The 14,781-nt window shown below is 43.0% G+C and overlaps 2 protein-coding genes across 12 annotated transcripts in view; both read right to left on the bottom strand.

Moving 5' to 3' along the window:
• Positions 1-1,007: 1,007 nt before the first annotated feature.
• LOC112254654 (cyclic AMP-dependent transcription factor ATF-7) lies at positions 1,008-6,736 on the bottom strand. 10 transcript variants are annotated; one of them, XM_024427385.2, is made up of 13 exons: positions 6,689-6,736; positions 5,746-5,807; positions 5,513-5,609; positions 4,995-5,122; positions 4,739-4,897; positions 4,136-4,293; positions 3,962-4,055; positions 3,701-3,820; positions 3,299-3,469; positions 2,596-2,655; positions 2,242-2,430; positions 1,884-1,989; positions 1,008-1,647 (listed from the first exon to the last, which is right to left on the bottom strand). In XM_024427385.2, the coding sequence occupies exons 2-13, from the start codon at positions 5,791-5,793 to the stop codon at positions 1,415-1,417; spliced, it is 1,563 nt and encodes a 520-aa protein (XP_024283153.1). In that variant the 5' UTR covers positions 5,794-5,807; positions 6,689-6,736; the 3' UTR covers positions 1,008-1,414. The 10 variants fall into 10 exon arrangements, with proteins under 10 accessions (XP_024283153.1, XP_024283154.1, XP_024283155.1 ...); XM_024427386.2 differs by lacking the exon at positions 6,689-6,736 and adding an exon at positions 6,502-6,682; XM_024427387.2 differs by lacking the exon at positions 6,689-6,736 and adding an exon at positions 6,298-6,477.
• A 3,237-nt stretch (positions 6,737-9,973) lies between these two features.
• The window catches only part of LOC112254653 (la-related protein 4), a 35,347-nt gene continuing 30,539 nt past the window's right edge, over positions 9,974-14,781 (bottom strand). For both annotated transcript variants that reach the window (XM_024427382.2, XM_024427383.2), the window contains exon 16: positions 9,974-14,675. In XM_024427382.2, coding sequence (XP_024283150.1) covers positions 14,292-14,675 — 384 coding nt within the window. In that variant the 3' untranslated portion in view covers positions 9,974-14,291. The remainder of the gene's footprint in view (positions 14,676-14,781) is intronic.

The following is a 14,781-nucleotide window of genomic DNA, read 5'->3' as shown; positions in this document are numbered from 1 at the left end:
TTTGGCCCATTCCTCCTAACAGAGCTGGTTTAACTGTGTCAGGTTTGTAGGATTTGAGGTCAGGGCTTTGGGATGGCCACTCCAATACCTTGACTGTTGTCCTTAAGCCATTTTGCCACAATTTCTATTTTGTGAAGTGCACCAGTCCCTTCTGCAGCAAAGCACCCCCAAAACATGATGCTGCCACCCCCATGCTTCACGGTTGGGATGGTGTTCTTCGGCTTGCATCTCCACCTCCAAACATAATGGTCATTATGGCCAAACAGTTCTATTTTTGTTTCATCAGACCAGAGGACATTTCTCAAAAAAGTACAATCTTTGTCCCCATGTGCAGTTGCAAACTGTAGTTTGGCTTTTTTTATGGCGGTTTTGGAGCAGTGGCTTCTTACTTGCTGAGCGGCCTTTCAGGTTATGACGTTTTACTGTGGATATAGATACTTTTGTACCCGTTTCCTCCAGCATCTTCACAAGGTCCTTTGCTGTGGTTCTGGGATTGATTTGCCCTTTTCACACCAAAGTACATTAATTTCTAGGAGACAGAACACGTCTCCTTCCTGAGCGTTATGACGGCTGCGTGGTCCCATGGTGGTTGGTCCCAATAGTACGCAAGTACTAGTTTGTACAGATGAGCATGGTACCTTCATGCGTTTGGAAATTGAGCCCCTGGATGAACCAGACTTGTGGATGTCTACAATGTTTTTTTTCTGAGGTCTTGGCTGATTTCTTTTGATTTTCCCAAGATGTCAAGCAAAGAGGCACTGAGTTTGAAGGTAGGCCTTGAAATACATCCACGGGTACACCTCCAATTGACTCAAATGATGTCAGTTAGCCTATCAGAAGCTTCTAAAGCCATTAAATAATTTTCTGAAATTTTCCAAGCTGTTTAAAGGCACAGTCAACTTAGTGTCTGAAGTTTTGACCCACTGGAAATGTGATACAGTGAATTATAAGTGAAATAATCTGTCTGTAAAAAAATTGTTGGAAAAAGGACTTGTGTCATGCAAAGTAGATGTCCTAACTGACTTTCCAAAACTATAGTTTGTTAACAAGAAATGTTGGGAGTGGTTGAGAAACAAGTTAATGACTCCTACCTAAGTGTATGTAAACTTCCGACTTCAACTGTAGACAGTGAGTGCATCCAAGCTAGGATCAATCAGAAAATGGGCCCAAGAGGCAGGACTACTCAGTCTGTTCAGTGATTATCATTGGCTGTGAGGCTATCAAGTGTGTCCAAGGTCATAGAGCGTAGGATGGAGAAAGATGGGGAGGGGAGTGAAAAGTACTATCAACAGGTGGAATTTCAGATTTCAAATCAGGTCCCTTTCTCTCTTTCAATCTCTTGCACACATCATTGTGCCAGTCCAGCCTCGTAAAGCCCAATGTAGAGTTCTTACTGACTCCCTGCGCCTGCTCATCATCTGGGGGCCGGCTGCGGCTGTGTGGCCATGAGGACCCCTCCCTGCTGGGCCGCCCCCATGCCGGCCAGGACCGACATGGCTACTGCCTCAGCCGCGCGGACGCTCAGCCCGTTGACGGTGATGGCCCCAGGGCTGGGGGCAAGGGGCGAAGGCCCGTGCTGGATAACCGGGGCTGGGGAACCCATAGGCTCAGAGGGGGGGTCCCTGGAGTTCTCCTCTACTCCTGCAGCTACAGACAGAGAGAGAAACATTCACCCTTAAAGAGAGGTGAGAGGCAAGCAATAGATTAGATGGATGAGTTGGAGGTTGATCCTGGATTGATGGATCGGTAGGTAGGTAGGTAGAAGTACAGGTTGATGGAAAGGGGACAGAAATATTAGAGCCTAAATTAACAATCAAACAGATGGAGTGAATGAAATATTTGTGTGATTGATAGTTGATTCATGCATGGTTTGTCGACATTACCTACGTAGGCAGACTTCTTCTGCATGGCAGTGACAGGGCAGTCTTTGTGGGCCAGCAGCAGCTGTTTCAGTTGGGTCACCTCGTTCCTCAGCAGACCCACTTCATTCTGATAGAAACAGAACACATCACACAAGACAATTTACACACAAAGTTGTTCTCAACCACTGATAAGCATACAATAACACCGCATGGGCAGGAGAATGATATTTGGGATCCTACCAGTATAATACAATCCCAGACGGGTTCAATGTTTTAAGTTTGCCTTTCTCTGCTGTTGTAATAGCCCAGTTACGGTCTATTGTAACTGACTGTAATAGACAGTCTAAGTCCAGTTACGGTTGTAGGGCGGTAGACTCACGGTCAAAGAAACATTCATGGTAGCCAGGTCCTCTGCCTTCCTCTCCAGAGAGCCGACCCACACCTTGCGTTTCTGTCGGCAGCGAGAAGCCGCCGCCCTGTTCCTCTCCAGGAAGCGCTGCCTCCTCTCGTCTGGGTCAACCTCCGCACCCCGCCGCCTCCTACCACCTGTGGGCTGGGCTGGGGACATCTGGGGAAGACGGGAAGGGAAGGTATTATACACTCTGGACTGGGTGTGTATGTATGAGAGAATGCCAGAGTGCACAAGAGTGTGAGCTTGTGTGTGTGTGTGTGTGTGTGTGTAAAAGTGCATTTGCATGTGTATTTTAAGTGTTTCCATGTATACGCCTCTCACCATCATGTCCTCTGAATGTAGACTATACCCAAATGGAGAGGAGGAGCCACTGCTGGTTTGCTGTGTGAGTATATGTAAATCATATAGGCATGAGAGTGTGCCTGTGCATATTTTAACTTAATGTTTGTGCACAAAAGTTTGGCAAATACATGCAAGCGACATGAGATCTAAGAACAAGATCCGCAATTTTATATTCCATTTTGTTGGACTCGAACGATACCTTTCCATATGCGGACTAAACAGAAGTATCGCTCGAGCCCAAACAAATGGAATATAACGTTGCAGATACAGTTTGGAATGACAACTTCATGGGTACAACATATAAAGACCTGCATCACTATACTGAGAGCATTGCAGTTCTAAAAAGGAAGTATTTGGGTGTTTTTGGAACCTTTATTGTAGTCCATATCTCTTATCAATACCTTTAGTTGCCAGCATATTTAATCTACAAAACATGTTTTGTAACAGCTTTTGGTTTGTTCAGTGTCCTTTCTAGTATTTTGATCATTTCTGGAGGTTGTCTGTCATTGCCACTAGCCCTTTAGGCTTTTCAAAGGGGACTCCTCATATCAGTTCTAGTATAAACTCCCCTCTAGTGACTGGGCTGCAGCCCTAACAGAGTGTAACAACCAGGGAGAACAGAAGCCTTTAGCAGATTCCACCTGACCCTTAGGTATTGTGTGTGTCAGTATGTGTGTGTTACCTGTGGCTGTGCGGGAGAGGGTGTGTCAGAGTGCTGCGAGGGCTGCTGGCTCTGCTCATGTCTCTGGGGGACAATGGGGCTGGACCCTGCCCCCCCTGGGCCCTCTCCAGCCCCGTTCTGAGCCCCCGGGCCATGCTGCTGCTGTTGTTGGGTCAGCGCTGCCTTCAGCCTCTACAGAGAGTGGGAGGGATGGGGGGGACACATAAATGTCATACAGACATCAACAACCTGCTTTCCTAGGGTTGTAAATCTACTGGTAATTTACCAAAATGACCACAAGTTTCTGTAACTATAGTAATAAACAGTTACCGTTAACATTGCCTCCCTTTGCCATGGGTAGGCCCACTGATATTTGTTTCTTAACTGTGTGTGTGTGTCCCTGCCGGTGCATGCGTCTCTCACCATCTTGGCCTCTGAGTGTAGACTATACCCAGATGGGGAGGAGGAGCCACTGCTGGTCCCACCAATCGGAGGGCCTGGAATCCCAGGGATGTTGGGCACCAAATTAAACGGCCTCGCCAGCTACAAATTACACAGGAAGGGACAAAATAACACCTACTAATGACCTGGCATTATCAAGACTTTCATGTTCATTAGACATTACTACTTTCACTCACAATGCTGATGTAAAAAGGGCATTATAAATAAATGTGATTCACTCACAGATATGACCGAGGTCATATTTGGGCTGGGGAGGAGAGGGACTGTCTGTCCGTTGGGGAGATGCATTACCAGCGGGAAGGAACCTGTCGGAGAGCTGAGAACAGGAGATAGATTAGTATAAATTAAATAGACAGAGAGAACACAAACAAAGAGATCTTGGCAGATTAGACTCACCCCAGTTGTCTGTTGGAGGGCGGGGTTTGTGTGATGACAGAGGTTGGCGAGGGCAGAGTCGGGTGCAGGGGGTCGTAAACAAGGTGAATGGGAAGGGACCCTGGGCGTACGATAGTTGGCGTGGGGGCAGAGCTTACCACCGGCCGTGGAGGAGTCTCCTGTCAACACAAATCACATCCAGTCAGACAGAAGCTGCATTTGCACAGACAGCCCAATTCTGATATTTTTTCCACTAATTGGTCTTTTGACCAATCACATCAGATCTTTCAAATCAGGTCTTTTTCAAAGCTAAACTGATTGGTCAAAAGACCACTTAGTGAAAAAAAGATCAGAATTGTAAACACAGCCTGAGAGAAACTCAGGTGAGAGTTGGACACTATAGGCCGCTGAGGTGAACCCACTAAGAGGCCCACTAAGTTTCAACTTTTTGCTGACATCTTTACTTGCCTCACAGCTAAGTGATTAATTTGCAGCCTCTCTTTGGCCACCACTGTTCCCTTCGCTCTCTCACTCAAATTACCATGCAAACTTGACAAGAGGAAAGCATACACAACGATTATCTGTTCAACCATACACCCAGTTCACCTGGCCCCCAGGTTGTACCTTTCCTCTCACCATTGGCTCTTTGCTGCTGTCCGACATGCTGGAGGTGGAGTCAGGACTGCCTGGGGGGGAGGAGTCTACCTCCAGAGGCCCCTCATCCTCTTCTTTCACCCCAGAGGGGGTCTGTAGGGGTGGGGCCGGAAGCTGGGGGGCCGTGAGCTGTGTGGGGACCAACAACCAGACACACAACATTTATCAGTCGGTCAAACTACATGTTTAAAAATCGAACCCATCATAGCCCCTCCACAATCCTCACCGGGTTTTTGTTCCTTTGGTCATCCTCATGGGCCTTCCGGAACTCCTGCTCGAAGGAGCTGGCCAGCTCGTTGAACAGACCCACCTCCTCACAGTTCTTCAGGAAGCGGGTGGGTGTGGGGGTCTGGTCTGGTTAGAGAGAGAGAGAGAGAGGGGAGAAATTGGCAACTTCCGGATGTTGCACACCGCGTTCAGCCAATCAGGTGGCAGCAGTCTTGTTTACTCTAGTCTCCAACATCAGGAAGTAGCATTAGCCAGTCTAGCATGATGGTAGAACCATTACAGCGAGTTAAGGAGGAAACCGATGCCTTTGCAGCCTGAATGGGGGATGTTTTATGGGGGACACGAGTGTACAGCCAGCTGGGCTGACTGCGTCGACACCAAGATGTAGTACGACATCAGGAAGAACTACGCCCTCTAGGGGTCTTGGTGCTAGTGTTTGTTTAATAGCTAGTCAAAAAATGTTCTAACATATAATTGCTTTATACAGTATAATTGAGAAATGCTAGAGGCAAGCACCTGCAATGATGACGGAGTCAGTTCTGGCAGGACCAAATTTCAGGGTCATCTCATGCTTGTGTTTGTGGACCGATAAATGGTCTTCATTAGTAAATCTCTGTGTACAAAGATAACACAAGACACAGGTGAGACAGCAGATGGCTCCTGAAATCCAAGATATGTAAAAAAGAGGTGAAAGAGTGGGGGGAAAAGAGAATATGGGATGAAGAGAAAACGAGGGAAAGAGACCTTACCTGGCCACAGCCTGGGGCGGTGCACACAAAAGGTCGATCGTCCCCCATCTCACACAAAGAGCCTGCAATAAAGAGGTATGGGAAAGGAAGAGAATGGAACTGTGTTATTCTGTCTGCGTCTTACATCTAGGTAATAAAAAAACGGTCTGTATTGGACAATAAATTAGGGTTAACAGATATATTCACATAAATAATGTTCATTACTTCCAATTAAAGTACTTTGTTTACATTACATAACACAAAGCCATGTTAATTCTATTGTTGTAAAAAGTTAAATACATAACGTTGACTAGCTATCTAATGGTAAAATACGCCTACTGGTTAGCTGTCCTAGGTAAATGGCCTCCTTTCGGCTAACTGTCAACAAACAGCGCAGTCTCAGCACAGAAACTAGCTAACAGAAGCTGCTAGCAAGGTAACGAACTAGCTAGCTAGCCATCTTGCCCCTTCCTTGTTAGCTAGCTAGCCATGGGCCAATGATTACAACAGCACTTTAAGTTAACGCTAGATATAACGTTAGCAAGATAATGTCAGAAAGGATGAAGAACGGACCACGTTATTCAATATCTGACAGGCCATTAGCATTATCACCAGATTGTCTGCTGTACTGTCTGTACCAAACCATCAGCCACCATTGGCAATCACGGCCGAGCGAATTTAAAGGGCTTCTTGCGGTCGCTGTTAATGCTAAGCTAGTTTATTGATTTTTTTCAGCTAACTTGCTAACGCCTTGCCATTGAGGATAACGTTACTTACTGTACACAACACCCAGTCACACAGGCTAGCTAGCTGTCTAGGGCACTGACACAATTTGAGACGCGTCAAATAAGTATTTCAGAATGGGGAAGGTAAATGTGACAGAAGATCAATTGTTCCACGACAAAGTATTTTCGGTAACATCTTGATATCTGAACACGAGCAAGTCTAATGTTTACAAACTCACCCAACGTCCCTGGCTAGCTACCTATCCGCTGCGGTGAAATAGCGCGAGAAGTGAAAATATTCAATTTCTTACGTAACGGGATGGCTGAAAAAATCGAATACTACAAACTGAGGCTTGAATGTGTCCTCTAATCACCTCCAAAGACTAAGAGACCTGCAATTGTTTTTTCATGACACTTTCATCTAAATATAACATATTGTATGTTTGATGTAAGTGTAAGGTACACATCATGGTATATATGATGGCAGAATATTTTCTACTTGTGGAAAATTGCAATCTCTATGGTATCCATGCAACAGATGGCATCAAATCTGTTAAAAATCATCTAACTACTTTGTTTATACACTCAAGTCACATACCATATTTTAAATCCTAAGCAACCAGTCAATACCATGTGAGAACAAGCCTCACTCTAATGAGATTTTCAAGATCCAAAGAATGACATGAGTCAACTCACTGCCTTGTCATTTGTTGGTGATTGAACCAGTTTGACCCTTAGCCAGATCAAGGTCAAACGAAACACAATACCTTGCTCTTGTTAAAGCTTTTAGAAACAATTTTTTTTTAAATCAACAAAAATAGGGAATCATAATTTATGACCAATGCTTGTTAAAAAAAAACTTTGATGCAAAACAGTAAATAACGCAACCCGAAAGACAACCATGTAATAGCGGTTTCCTCCTAAGCCAATGTCACAGATCGTAACAGTTAGAGTCCAAAGTATGCATCCCAAATGGCACCCTATAGAATAGAATTACTTCATTTTTCTCTTTTTAAGAGGAAAGATACTCTGTAGCAACAATATTCACACGACAGATAAATCAAATGTCACATGCTTCGTAAACAATGGGTGCAGACTAACAGTAAAATGCTTACTTATGGGCCTTTCCCAAAGATTCTGAGAAAAAGAGAAATAGAAAAATAACACAAGGAATAAATACACAATGGGTAAAAATAACTTGGCTATATACAGTTGTGGCCAAAAGTTTTGAGAATGACACAAATATTAATTTCAACAAAGTTTGCTGCTTCAGTGTCTTTAGATATTTTTGTCAGATCTTACTATGGAATACTGATGTATAATTACAAGCATTTCATATGTGTCAAAGGCTTTTATTGACAATTACGTGAAGTTGATGCAAAGAGTCAATATTTGCAGTGTTGACCCTTCTTTTTCAAGACCTCTGCAATCCACCCTGGCATGCTGTCAATTAACTTCTGGGCCACATCCTGACTGATGGCAGCCCATTCTTGCATAATCAATGCTTGGAGTTTGTCAGAATTTGTGAGTTTTTGTTTGTCCACCTGCCTCTTGAGGATTGACCACAAATTCTCAATGGGATTAAGGTCTAGGTGAGTTTCCTGGCCATGGACCCAAAATATCAATGTTTTGTTCCCCGAGCCACTTAGTTATCACTTTTGCCTTATAGTAAGGTTCTCCATCATGCTGGAAAAGGCATTGTTCGTCACCAAACTGTTCCTGATGGTTGGGAGAAGTTGCTCTCGGAGGATGTGTTGGTACCATTCTTTATTCATGCTGTGTTCTTAGGCAAAATTGTAAGTGAACCCACTCCCTTGGCTGAGAAGCAACCCCACACATGAATGGTCTCAGGATGCTTTACTGTTGGCATGACACAGGACTGATGGTAGCGCTCACCTTGTCTTCTCCAGACAAGCTTTTTTCCCCAGATGCCCCAAACAATCGGAGAGGGGATTCATAAGAGAAAATGACTTTACACGAGTCCTCAGCAGTCCAATCCCTGTACCTTTTGCAGTATATCAGTTTGTCCCTGATGTTTTTCCTAGAAAGAAGTGGCTTCTTTGCTGCCCTTCCTGACACCAGGTCATCCTCAAAAATTGCAATTTATCTGATCACTTTTCATTACATTCTGGTGTATATGCAAATTGCCATTGTACAAACTGAGGCAGTAGACTGAAAATTTATATTTGTGTCATCCTCAAAACTTTTGGCCACGGGGTACCAGTACTGAGTCAATGTGCATGGGTACTAGGTAACTGAGGTAGATATGTACATATAGGTAGGCTTAAAGTGACTAGGCAACAGGATAAACAGTAGCAGCAGCATATGTGAGTCAAGAGTTAGTGCAAAAGGGGCAATGCAGCTAAATAGTCCAGATAGCTATTGGTTAACTAACTATTTAGCAGTCTTATGGCTTGGGGGTAGAAGCTGTTCAGGGTCCTGTTGGTTCAAGGCTTGGTGGATAAGTGCCACTTGTTGTGTGGTAGCAGAGAGAACAGTATGACTTGGGTAGCTGGAGACATTTAACATTTTTAGGGCCTTCCTCTGACACAGCCTGGTATAGGGGTCCTGGATGGCAGGAAGCTCGGCCCCAGCGACATACAAGATAAATACCATACATGGTATATAGAAGATTGAGTTATGTCTATGTAATATTTTGAAAGCCACGCTGATGCCAGAACAAAACTGTTAGCGGCACTTGATTTTGAGAGGTTAAGACCTGAGTCTGCAACGTGATGGCAGTGTACAGTTGGAAATTTGGGAAGCATATCAAAAGCAAGTTCGATATTTATGGACTGCACTCATGCAATGACAAAACAATTATATTGCCCCACTATATAGTTTGACTCAATAAATACAATGCAAAGTGTTTATTCGCATACATGTTCCCCCTTGAAATGATACAACATTCACCAAACAAGTGTGTATATGTTCCTGCTTCCACCACCATTGGGCTTGCACACCTTTTTATAGGAGCTGTCATGTTATTGGAGCAGCATATTCAATTATCAGCATTGTCATGAGAGATTCAAAACATGCATACACACAAGGTCTACAAACAGCCTCCATATGACCAAAGAATACTCATTTCTTAGAGGACCTTGTATGCTTTCTGGTTCTTATAAGCTTTTGGAAACTCATGACTGATACAACACACCCCCACCACGGCACATAATTCTGTATTTCACGTGAACAACAAATTCAATGGGATTACGAGCGCCACACATTTCTGCCTTCCCACTAAACCTGCCCTGCTCAAAATGAAAGTGAATTTGTTACTTTTACTTTGCAGAGAAGGAAAAGCTCAACACTGAGAAGGCACTAGAATTTTGGTTTGGCCTGAAACGTTTATTTGGACATGAAGAAAGGAGACTGTTAAAGTATAACTGGTGGAGACACACACACACTTTTAACACAGATGTCGGGGACAAGACCACAGAGTACCGCACACAAAACATTTAGAAATACACAGATGGCAAAATCAATGCAAGCACAGGACCCAGAATCAGCATCTAAGGCAAAAACAAGAAATATTTGTACTTTATTATTCTTTTAAGTTTTTGTTCAGACATCTATTAAATCAGTAATTCAGTGTCTCACATCCCACCCTCGTACGTTACCATGTCCCAGCTGCACCCCCTCCAACACCTTTGTCCCAGCAGGGAAGTGCTACAAAAACTAAATCAAAACAGTTAAAGAAAAATAAAACCCTATTCCTGTAATAATTTCAGCAAACCTGCTAAACACCTTTTCTTCAATGTAGACATCTAAAATGATTTTACACCTTACAGGATTAAGAGATTATTTTCAAACAAAAGTTAGTGCATTTCATTCCACAACACCACTAGCTGCTCTTAACTTAGCCATTAATGGATGTAAAAATATAAAACAACATAGGCCCAGTGGTTAGATAGATAACATGTTACTACACTGCTAGCACCCAGGCAGTCCCCCGAATTCTCACTTTACCCAAGTAGCAAATCAGATAAGTTTTGGAAATACTACACACACACATTTTGGGAAAAACACACAAAAAAAATTAAATGCATTGAAAGAAAAAGGGTACATCAGAGTACATAAAAAAACTAAAGTCAAACTGAGGAACTCTCAAAAGATTTACTCAAATGGAAAATGTGCTTACTAATAGAGAGGGAGAAAAACAAAACCTAACCAAAGATTAGCCTTCTAGGCGCAAAATCTGTACAAGAACATTCAGACCTACACAAGTGGCCTTCCCTCAAATAGGAATACATTAATCAAGCATAACTGGCCAATCAAGAGACAGGGAGCATTATCAATTAACTGACAGCTTTTCCGTCCAACAGTAGGAGGGTTACGAGTTCTCCACATCCCACCCAGAAACAGTTGTGTTGGAACAAGTTCCCAAGGTTGTCTTTTTGCCTGCTTGACTTTGGTCTGGATCATAGAGATCACAATGTTGTATCTGTGCCAATGAGGCCATCTCCATTTAAAGTAGTCAATTTTCTTCTGATAATGGAAAAAAAAGTGTAAAGCTAAAATTGGCAACTTACCACCAGCTACAGTGTTGAAGTCTAGAAACAAATCTTAAGTAATTCATTACTTGTGGCCGCTAGTTGGCAGTCAATGCTCTGATAATTGGTTGATTGTTCCCAAGCCATAGGAATCCCCACCCAGTTGACTACTTTAAAATGGCAATGTCCATGCAAAAAAAGTTATTTTCACATAATGATCTCTATACATTTATGGTCTGGATAGTGTTCAATCCATTAATACAAAGGCTGAATTATGTGTTTGCAAGCGCATAGAAAAGGAACAGATCTGAAGGTTGATGCTCCCCATGTCAAGTCAACTCTCCTAATATTACGCAAACTTCCATTTTTCAAACAATGGACGTGTACGGAATTTAAAACAATCGTGAGATATGCATTCAAATCTTCAATCAAAAGGAAACTAAGACAGTAAAGAGAAAATCCAAAAGTGAAATGTACAAGGGAAAAAAGCAGCTAAATCCTAATCCTATGAGTTAGCCAGACACCACAACTCTAATATCCGACAGTCACTCTGCCCTCAATCCCATCACAAAATAACGTGACTCATCATTATCACCCTTCAGAATCTCTGCTCAATGAATCAACAGCAACATTGAAAAAGGATAACCCCAAAACGGACATGAGTTCGACAGCATTTCACGGACAAGAAAACAGCCCTCTGTACACGATAAGCACTAAACACCTACCAACACCACACCTGGAAGTCTCCACTGGCCAACCCTAATCTCATACTGGGACAGGTTCGGTACTGCATGTTATCACCACACCTGGAAGTCTCCACTGGCCACCCCTAATCTCATACTGGGACAGGTTCGGTACTGCATGTTATCACCACACCTGGAAGTCTCCACTGGCCACCCCTAATCTCATACTGGGACAGGTTCGGTACCGCATGTTATCACCACACCTGGAAGTCTCCACTGGCCACCCCTAATCTCATACTGGGACAGGTTCCGTACTGCATGTTATCAACTCAAATTGAGAAGTCAGAACACTAACCGGACTCTTGCTGGGGAAGAACTTTACTGACAAATTTATTTTTTTAAAGTTTTTAAAATAAAGTTTATTTACATTAAAGACGTAAAATTCCAGTGATCGCTGCTCTAAACCAGTAAGCTCCTTTATAGATTAATTCCTGATGCCAACAAATAAAAGAATGAGAACTGAGTACGTTTACTTGACTTCAGAATTCAGGCCATTTTAAAATGAGCAAGCTCAAATACATAGTACCAAAGACTAGTTTCATGCTTGGGATCCCATTACTACTCTATAAAATACCATCTAACCTATTCTACATGATACAAGAGCTACCAAAATGCATGGCAGACTACTCTGGAACATGTTGCAGATATGATGGCACGTTGAAATGGCCAGATATCTGGGGTGGAAAGGTTTCTATTTGATGATAAAGACCACCTGTTCCATCAAGACATAAATAGGAAGGTATATGTTAACGCAGGTATCCTGCATTTGACCACATAGGTACAATTAATTGTACATATTAATACAACAGGTTAAACCTTTATGCAAGACACAAATAATTAAAACTACTCTTCTTAAAATGACAATCAGCAGTTGAAACAAAGCATTCTCCCTACCCTGTTACAGTAAAAAGCTGAGGGATGGGGTTGGAGAAATGTAACAGCTCAAATTCATAGACTGAGCTATGGATGCATAAAAATGACCGCTTTAACCATGTTTTGAGGCTATATAGATTTAGTCTGCATTTACTCTGTTTACAAACATTGGAGTAAAACAGGCTTATATTTTGGGTTCTGATGGGGTATGACAGTGGAACAAAGCTTTGATACTTGAAGAATCAAGTTGGTACATAAATTAATAATAGGTCCAATAATGAATGTAGCAACTGCAGACTGCCCCTTTAAAAAGGCTATGTATAAAATGGTCAAATTCATGATAACTGAACGTGTCAGGTGTCTACAATGCGAGTGCTGACTGCATCAACTACCAAATACCTTCACTAAGGGAAGACTCCTCCCTTTCTCATGAGCTGTTACCCATGAGAACATTTCCTGATCCACTCAAATCCCAACCAATGGATTGGTGGGTCATGTTCATAACACACTGTAGCAAACCACTTTAAAAAAACATAAAAAATAAAAATAAAAAATAAAAACTTAAACCACTTAAAAAAAACAAAAGCAAGCAGTTCATATAGGAAAACTTCTGAGTACCTTGCGCCTACTGAACTTGAACCTGGATGGAGAGATTATGCACTAATGGTTGGCGCAATCGTCATTAACCAACCAAAGCATATTTTAACTAAACAGGATTGGCAGACAGTTGGGACCAACAACTCAAACATTTAACCATATGTTTCAAAGTAATAGGAAATGGAGAGTGGAAAATATAACAATTCAGTGACCGACAGCCTGACTATCCAAACTTTTCCCCACATGTGCACGGTATCCAAGCACCATTATCGTAAAGGTTTGAATGTCCTACTCAAGCAAGGGTATACCAAAAGTTTCCATCAACCGTGAAAATAAAGTCATTGATTCTAATAAATTAATATTTTCCCATTGATTCTGAACAAAATAATTCCAGACTCTTAGCTGACAGGCATCCAAGACTGTTTCTTCACCTAAAAGAAAGTGCAGCTTGACAGGCTTCCCAACTCACTCTCTCAGAACAGTTCAAAACAGGCACTTCTCTAAAACCATGTGGCCCTCTCGCTTCCAACCTACATAAACACATTTTATGAGCTATCCTTAGCCCTTCGCCAAAATAATCACTTGCCAACCCCTCCAACAACAAATTGCATCATATGTATCAACTCATAACGATGTCATATTGGTGGATTGTCCACATCTTTTGCTGTGTCACATAATGACTAGATTTGCTAACAGCTCTTTTCTTTTCCTTTTTTCCCCTTTGCAACTACCAGTATTCTGGTGATACAAGGCATTACTGTACATTTGTCCCCCATCCCCCACTGACAGAAATCAAATGAACATAGATTTAGCAGTGGAGGGCCCAGCCTTCAAGCTAACCAAGGTGAGGCAGCATGTAAGCATCTCTCGCTATTCTTTCAAACAAGTCCGTCAGTTTATGATTTGTAACACTCGTGTCGGCCCCCTCTTAAAATGATTACCGCTTGCAGTCTTTCCTAAACAAAGGTCAGCGGATGTCCGACCGAGCTTCAGGGGGGTCTTTAAGATGAAGAACGCGAATGTGTTCTTTCATCCAATAACACACAAATATATATATTTATCTCTTTACATATATATACACACACGTATATAGCTTTGTGTTTGTTTTTCTGTTAGTCTGTTGGTTGTTGTTTAAACTACTTTGGTGACCGGGGGGGAATGTTCTGTTCCTTCCCGCTCCTTCTGGCCCAGCCCTGGGGGGAGATGCGGCGGCTCATGGACGCACCTCTCTGCTGTTCCCGGTACTTTAGGCCCATCCCTCCGGATCGGGCAGGGCCATTAACCCCACAGTATGAGCCAAAGGGATCAAGGTGGGGCTGGCCTTCTCCAGGCCGCTCGGGTTTCTCAGGCCTATCCCCATCGCTGCTGGAGGATGTGGCGGGCTCGTCGGCCTTGTTGACCCGCAGTTCACGCAGGGGTTGGCTGGCCGGGGAGGTGGGAGGGTTTGGGGAGGTGCTTGGCGCTGGAGGCTGGGTGGCTGGCCGCTTGCACATCTCAGCATAGCTCAGTTTCCTTGACTCCTGGTTGGATGGATGAATAGATGAAGACAAAAAAAGAGAATAGAAAATAGACATAGGATGACTAGGGCCTGACATCTCTTCATTAATCTCTATTTAACCAGTTATG

Source organism: Oncorhynchus tshawytscha, linkage group LG07, assembly GCF_018296145.1.
Source record: "Oncorhynchus tshawytscha isolate Ot180627B linkage group LG07, Otsh_v2.0, whole genome shotgun sequence".
NCBI classification, from domain to species: domain Eukaryota; kingdom Metazoa; phylum Chordata; class Actinopteri; order Salmoniformes; family Salmonidae; genus Oncorhynchus; species Oncorhynchus tshawytscha.
Note: the sequence above shows the minus strand (reverse complement) of the source record. Positions and strands in the feature narration are given on the sequence as shown.

Excerpts from the sequence above, each read along its gene's own strand:
- LOC112254654 (XM_024427385.2), bottom strand. The coding sequence starts at position 5,793 with ATGGGGGACGATCGACCTTTTGTGTGCACCGCCCCAGGCTGTGGCCAG. Across the intron at positions 3,821-3,961 it reads ATATGACCTCGGTCATATCT|CTGGCGAGGCCGTTTAATTT; the intron begins GTGAGTGAATCA and ends TGTAATTTGTAG. Across the intron at positions 3,470-3,700 it reads TACACTCAGAGGCCAAGATG|AGGCTGAAGGCAGCGCTGAC; the intron begins GTGAGAGACGCA and ends CACTCTCTGTAG.